Source organism: Octopus bimaculoides, chromosome 22 (assembly GCF_001194135.2).
Source record: "Octopus bimaculoides isolate UCB-OBI-ISO-001 chromosome 22, ASM119413v2, whole genome shotgun sequence".
Classification (NCBI taxonomy): domain Eukaryota; kingdom Metazoa; phylum Mollusca; class Cephalopoda; order Octopoda; family Octopodidae; genus Octopus; species Octopus bimaculoides.
Window position 1 is genome coordinate 17,619,700 of NC_069002.1, and position 8,066 is coordinate 17,627,765.

The 8,066-nt window shown below is 36.9% G+C and overlaps 2 protein-coding genes across 4 annotated transcripts in view; both read right to left on the reverse strand.

The window, feature by feature from the left end:
- The window catches only part of LOC106874286 (toll-interacting protein), a 271,164-nt gene that overhangs the window by 151,060 nt on the left and 112,038 nt on the right, over positions 1 to 8,066 (reverse strand). The gene's annotated exons all lie outside the window — the stretch shown is intronic.
- Positions 1 to 8,066, reverse strand: part of LOC106874287 (EF-hand calcium-binding domain-containing protein 6) — a 300,872-nt gene that overhangs the window by 89,414 nt on the left and 203,392 nt on the right. For all 3 annotated transcript variants that reach the window (XM_052975711.1, XM_052975710.1, XM_052975709.1), the window contains exons 14-15: positions 7,093 to 7,146; positions 1,677 to 1,883 (exon numbers count right to left, since the gene is read on the reverse strand). In XM_052975711.1, coding sequence (XP_052831671.1) covers positions 1,677 to 1,883; positions 7,093 to 7,146 — 261 coding nt within the window. The remainder of the gene's footprint in view (positions 1 to 1,676; positions 1,884 to 7,092; positions 7,147 to 8,066) is intronic.

Below are 8,066 nucleotides of genomic sequence, written 5' to 3' on the forward strand. Positions count from 1 at the left end.
CCGATATTCAATGGTGTAGTTAAACTGGTTCAGCCACAGGGCCCATCGTGCTAGTCTGTTAGCAGCGAGAAGTGGCGTCCCTTTCCTCGGACTGAATAGTGATGTCAGTGGCTTGTGGTCAGTCACGAGTACGAATTTACGACCGTACAAATATTGGTAAAACTTCTGCAAGCCAAATATGATAGCTAGGGCTTCCTTTTGAATTTGACTGTAGTTACGCTGTGCAGAAGTGAGAGTCTTGGACATATTGGATATTGGGCGCTCGCTTCCATCAGGATAGCGGTGAAACAGGACTGCTCCAATACCAACATTTGATGCGTCTATAACAATTGCTAAGCACTTTATAGGTGCGAAACCAATGGTCAATCTATGCTTAGCCATAACTTTTAACTTCCTAATATATAGGAGTGACTGTGTGGTAAGTAGCTTGCTTACTAACCACATGGTTCCGGGTTCAATCCCACTGCGTGGCACTTTGGGCAAGTCTCTTCTACTATAGCCTCAAGCAGACCAAAGCCTTGTGAGTGGATTTGGTAGACAGAAACTGAAAGAAGCCCGTTGTATATATGTATATATATATGTGTGTGTGTGTGTGTGTGTGTGTGTGTGTGTGTGTGTGTGTGTGTGTGTGTGTGTGTGTGTTGCCCCCCCCCCAACATCGCTTGACAACCGATGCTGGTGTGTTTACATCTCCGTAACTTAGCGGTTCGGCAAAAGAGACCAATAGAATATGTACTAAGCTTACAAAGAATAAGTCCTGGGGTTGATTTGCTCAACTAAAGGTGATGCTCCAGCATGGCCGCAATCAAATGAGTGAAACAAGTAAAAGAGTAAAAGAGTAGCCTGGTGTTGCCATCCGGTTTCACCAGTCCTCAGTCAAATCGTCCAACCCATGCTAGCATGGAAAGCGGACGTTAAACGATGATGATGATGATGATGATGATGATGATGATGCTTTCAGTGCAAATGGTCTTTTATACGACACCATTTTTACAATCCTGTCAATAATAATAATAGTATCTTTCCTATAAGCTTAAAGCTTCTGGCGATCACCGTGGAGCGAGTAAGGAAAATAGTCTAATAAAGGGGCATATAAGCCCTTGACAGAAAAAAAGAAGGCATTCCTATCTGCGTGGGAGGTGAACCCACATCCCTTTGTTAACGTGACTAAGTGTGTTACCTTTAAATGCAGATAGGAAAGCTTTCTTTTTTTGGTCAAGGGCTTATATGCTCCTTTATTAGACTATTTTTCTTACTCATTTCACGGTGATTGCCATAAGCTTTAAGCTTATAGAATATATGTATATATATATATATATATAATAGAAATATGTTAAAAAAACAAAATAGAAACTACCCGTGGAAATGTAAGGGGAAAGTAAGCAGAAAAATAAGAGAAAATGCACATTGGAAATCAAAAAGAAGGAAGGTAAGGCTTTTTATGAAAAGTAACGATATATATATATACAATTAGATGAACTGAGGTAGGAATAAAGGTATATATATATATATATATATATATATATATATATATATACATACACACATATATAGTAAAAGATAGATAGACAGAAAGACAAACAGACAGACAGATAGATACACACACACATTATGTGAAAATAACACATTTCTTAGGCAGTTGAAAATGAATACATTGGCAACGCAAATTCACTTACATTTCCTGGATCGATGTCAATGCCATGTCTTTGCAAGATACACTGAAAATCGCTTTTTGAAATTCCATTTATAGAAGCATAATCAACTTCTTTAAAAGCAGCCAATAGTTTATCTTTATTAGCAGAAACAAACTTCTTAAGGATTTCTTCAATATTCTTGCTAGGTCTTTGGGAAACTGATTGTTTTCCAATTGCTGTGTCATCACACTAAAAATAGAAAAATCAACAAAGATACAGAAACACCAAGTTGCAAAGAGAACAAAGCATATTACACTTGTACCATCCGTCCATCTGCCTATCTGAAGTAGACACATTCAGACCAGCTTTAATTTTGGTGAGAATTTCTTTTGAAACAGTTTCCTGAGCTGATACAAAACTATCAAAACTCAGTGTATTCATATATTTTGCCAGAAATTCTCAGAGCTAGCAAGCAATGCTAGCAAAATGACAAAAACATTCTTTCACATATGCATTCAATCACACTAACACCCATAGCTGTCTTACCAGCACTATAGCACAATGCAATATATCGCGGCCTATAGTATCCAGTATTGACAGTGAGCCACAACATATATATAGTTTAACATAGGATCTCTAAACTTGTGGGACCTCAGACAACTGCCTGCAGTATTTATGCCTTAAGATTGTACAGTTCACATCCATGTCACATAATGGAAACATTCACACAGAAAGATATGCAATCACAAACTGATAAACACTCATATAACTTGTACAGACTCTATTAAAAATCATTGTCTTATTAACAGATACACTTTCTGTTTTCTCGTGTGTTTTTGTTCACAAGAAATATCTTGTGTATTGAACTATGACTTGTTTTAAAATTACATTCTGGCTAAGGCAATGAGCTGGTAGATATCATATAAAATGCTTACCAGCCTTCTTTCCATCTACAGTGGTGAACTGACAGAGTTGTTAGCATGTCAGGTAAACTGCTTAGTAGCATTTTGTCTATTTATATGTTCTGAGTTCAAATTCTGCTGAGGTCAACTTTGCCTTTCATCCTTTCAGGTTTGACAAAATAGTGCCTGTTGAGAACTGGGGTTGATATAATTGACTTAACCCCTCCTCCAAACTTGCTGGCCTTGTGCCAAAATTTGAAACTAGTATTACATTCTGGCTTTCATCATCATCATCATTTAACATCTGTTGTTCCTGCTGGCATGGGTTGAACAGTGTGACCAGAGCTGGCAGGCTGCACCAGACTCCAGTCTGATTTGGCATGGTTTCTACAGCTGGATGCCCTTCTCAATGCCAATAACTTTACAGAGTGTACTGGGTGCTTTTATGTGGTGCTGTACAGGCACTTCTACATGTCGTGCACCGGTGTTTTTATGTGACACTGCACAGGTGCTTTCATGTGGCACCATCATGTATGCTTTGCACCACCAGAAGGATTGGTCATAACACTTCTGCTGTGGAGTATGGGTCTTCTTGTGTACAGCAAGGTGCCAGGTATCTCAGTCCATTGTCATCTTGCCTGAAAAGTTCAGTGGTTAAGAAATTTGCTTTCCAGTTACATGGTTTCAGGTTCACTCCCACTGCATGGAACTTTGGGCAACTGTCTTCTCAGGTGGACCAAAGCCTTGTGAACAGAATTTATAGATGGAAATTGAAGGAAGCTTATCATGTGTGTGCATGCATGCATGAATGCATGTGTGTGTGTGTGTGTTTTGTCCTTGCCTCGACATCACATGATGATTGTAGAATGAGTGTCACCATTGTACAAGCAATATCAATTTGTTTCCAATCTTTCATGAAAACATGTCTGGCCAGAGGGAAATATTATCTTGCTTAGAAACAGATGAAGGTTGGTGACATGAAATGCAACTAGCTGAAAAACAAAATCTGTCTCAGTAAATTCTCTCTGCTCCATGCAAGCATGGAAAAGTAGATGTTAAAATGATGATTATTCTTCATTATATGAACATTACCAACTAGTACCTTCATGCTATCATACACATTCCACTGGTGTATGAAGCATTTTCTTCTTAACATGCACATTTTGTTTATTACCTCTCTTTGTTGCCTGCCTTTGTTACCTGTCTTTTGTTGCCTGTCTTTTCCTCATTTAATTTTCTATTCAGTTGTGATTACGTTATTTCAGTGTGTTCTGCATTCATCTGCCAACTAACTTCGTTTACTTGGGAAATCTAATTGCTTAACAAAGACCCTCAGCAAAGAGACTATGATCTGGCAACTGTATGAGTAATTCGGTTTTGTATGAAATATGAAAGTGTCACAAATAAAAACATGTTTCAAAAATTTTTTTAGGTTTGGCATCAGTGATTTTTATATGCGACACATAGAAGGAATAATGCTTACACACACAAACACACACACGCACGTGCACACAGGTAGATAGACAAACAGATAGACATATATATATATATATATGCATACATATACAGATATATACATATATAAATACATACATGCATATATATATATACACACACACATATATACACATACAAATATATATATAAATATATATCTATATATATACACACAAACTTATATATATATACACACATATCTTATATATATCTGTGTGTACGCATGTATATTATATGTGTACATATATATAAGTATGTATTATGTATGTGTATACATACACACAGTCATAATGTAAACATATATCATCCTCAGAGAATTACGATTTTTATTTCAGTATGGTGCACCAGCATGACCGCAGCCACTTGGCTGAAACACATAAATAAAAAATAAAAATAAAAAATAATAATGTTTATACTTTTGCTTCATTCTTCCCCTCCCCCATCCAGGCCCATCCCTGCTGAGTGATAGGATTATCCAACATGCCACTATGTCATCGATTCTTAGTCACCACTGAAACATTTATCATTGTATTGTGATGATGACAATGATAATAATGGTTTCAAATTTTGGCACAAAGCCTGCAATTTCAAGGGAGGGGACTAGTCAATAACATCGACCACAGTTCCCCACTGGTACTTAATTTATCGACTCGAAAAGGATGAAAGGCAAAGTTGACCTCAGCAGAATTTGAACTCAGAATGTAAAGATGGACAAAATACCGCTCAGTATTTTGCTTGGCATGCTAATGATTCTGCCAGTTCACTACCTTAATGATGATGATGGTGATGATGATGATGATGATAATAATAACAATAATAAAAATAATGATAATAATAATAATAATAATAATAATAATAATCTTTACTACTATAGGCACAAGGCCTGAAATTTTTGGGGAGGGGGCAAATCATTTACATTGACCCCAGTGCTCAAGTAGTACTTATTTTATTGACGCCAAAAGGACGAAAGGCAAAATCAACTTTGGTGGAATGCGAACTCAGAACATAAAGCAGACAAAATACTGCTAAGCATTTTGCCCGGTGTGCTAATGATTCTGCCAGCTTGCTACCTTAATAATAATAATGGTCTCAAATTTTGCCACAAGAGCAGCCATTTTGAGGGAGGGGATGAGTCAATTACATTGACCCCAGTCTTCAACTGGTACATAATTTATCAACTAGTCAATTACATCAACCCCAGCGGTCAACTACTACTTACTTTATTGACCCCAAAAGATGAAAGGCAAAGTCGATCTCAGCAGTAGTTGAACTCAGAACATAGAGATGAACAAAATACTGCTAAACATTTTGACCAGTGTGCTAATGATTATTAATAATAATAATAACAACAACAATATGATTGCAGAAAGGAAGGTTGAAAAAGGAGACAGAAAGTTTGTTAATAGCAGCACAAGATCAAACATTAAGGACTAATTGGATAAAAGCCAAGATAGACTAAAATCAAATAGATTCTCAATGTAGGTTATGCAGGTCAAAAGAGGAAAGAGTTACTCATATAGTAAGTGAATGTAGCATGCTGGCACAGAAAGAATACAAGAAAAGACATGGCAACCTACAGAGAGTAATCCATTGAGAGTTATGTAAAAAGCTAGAATTTGACCATACTGATAAATGGTATGAAGATGAACCTAGTAAAGTAATAAAGTACTAGAAAGTAAGAAATATAAGATGTTGTGGGACTTTAACATTCAGACTGACAGAGTAATAGAAGCCAGAAGGCCTGATTTAGTAGTAGTAGACAAAGAGAACAGAAAGTGCCAGGTAATTGACTTTACAGACCCAAATGATGAAAAAATCAATATGAGAGGTATAAAAAAAATAGCAAAGTACCAGGACCTAATCATTGAATTACGGAGACTATGGAAAGTGTGGGTAAAATGTATCCCAATTATTATAGGTGCATTAAGAACTATCTGTAAAAATTTGAACAGATGGATAGAGGAAATAGGCATAAAACCCAGTTTAGTACAGCTCCAGAAAACTGTTATTAGGGACAACTGAGACACTTAGGAGGATTCTTGGCATCTAAGGTTACTTGTTGTAGCCCGGGTTTTCGGAATTTTTCTTTTCCAACAGTCTAATCTTTTGTATATATGAATAATAATAACGATGATGAGGATGATGATGATGATGATAAAAAGGAGGAGGGGGGAGGGGGAGAGGAGAAGAAATAGCAGTCTGACCACTTTCAAATCCCAATCCCACCATCTTAAAAAACAAAGCAAAAAAGAAACAAAACAAAGGACATACAGCTATGTCATCTTAGTTATGTGCAAAGAAAACAAAAAGAAAAGGTTGATCACTGCTGGAATGCCTGATCAGGTCTGATCCAGGGCCAAACAACAAATAACTAATGAATAAACCAAAATCACATCACTATTATCTTTCAATGTCCATCTTCCATGCAAGCATGTTTACATGTTTTGACAGGATCTAATGTGACTGAGGAATGAATAATGCCTGGATCTCTCCTTTGGCATAGTTTCTATGGTTAGATGTCCTCCTGGGTCCTGTTTTATAGCACCAGTACAAGTGAGATCATCATGCAGATTGCAAGATTAAGATCCCCTTTGATGGAGATAACAGAAGAGATAAAAGTGGCTTTATGCTTGGAAATGAGAGATTAAAGGGGCCAGAACAAAACATACTTCTTGCTGTAGAGGAGTTACATGGTTACCCTGTTATACAAGAGGGTAGGATTAACCAGGGTGACGCTGGAAAAGAGATAAAAATAGTGGTGAAGTGTCAAGGTGAACCCCCAAAGTACAAGAAGTCAAATATAAGTAAGTGGGGACAAAAAACAGAGAGTGGTGGCAGGTAGAGTTTGCAAGAATATATGAGGAAAGAGGGGGTATAATTAGAGATGGGGAATTGGTGAGGGGGTGAATAAAAAAAAGGACACATTGGTTAATGTAGTCATGGGTATACAAAAAGGTAGGATGGTCATGGCTGGAATATCTTTTGACTGTTTGTAGTTTGTTCAGGGCAGACCTGGGTGAAACAACACCATCACCAATGGCAACAATTGATTTACTTACCACAGTTTTTTTTCTTTTCTCCTTGGGGCTTTGAGCTAAAGCAGTATCAGATTCCTGTGAAAGGGGAAAAAAATCAACAAGGGGTCAATAAAATTTTAGAAAATGAAGAAAACTTCTATAATAATAAAAGCAAAATTCTGTCTGTCCGTCTGGGACTCCTGCATCTCAGTCTACATTTGCTCTACATGGACATATTATACCTTTTTGGAATCAGAATGATACCGGGATTGAAAATTTTCCCTTCATTTGGTTCTTGAACATCCAGCATCAGGATCTGATTTAAAAGCATTTGAGTTGCTATTTCTAATAGGTAAAGCTTGGCTGATTCATGCCATCTTGGTTGGTGCTTGCCAGAAGATGTCAAAGATCAAGGGGGAGATAAATGACATTTGCTTCATTAATTTTATGTTGAAATAAGAACTTTGGGAGAAATTGGCCAACAGTTGGGATTCAACTTGGGGAACAATAGAATGATTGCATTACAAAACTGATTCTCATCAGTCCTTAACCTCAGATCAAACACCACCGGAGTATATAGTCACTATTGATGTATTATAGTTATGCTATTTAACTGCCTTTAGTTTTGGGCTACAGGCCAAATTAACCCTCCACAGGAACTAGCTTAAAAATCTGCACAGAGTGTGGCTTTTAAGCAAGTTGAAAATAAAATGAAGTTCAGTTAAATAAGTAATAATCGCTAATTTCTATTCTTTTCTTATTTCTACTCTTTTATCTCTTTTCTTTTACTTGTTTTAGTCATTTAACTGCGGCCATGCTGGTGCACCACCTTGAAGTGTTTTAGTCAAAGAAATCGACCTCAGGACTTTTTTAAGCCTAGTACTTATTCTATTGGTCTCTTTTGCCAAACCACTAAGTTATGGGGATGTGAAGAAACCAACGCTAGTTGTCAAGCAGTGGAGACAAATGCAGACACAAAGACATACACACACACACACATATATATATATATACAT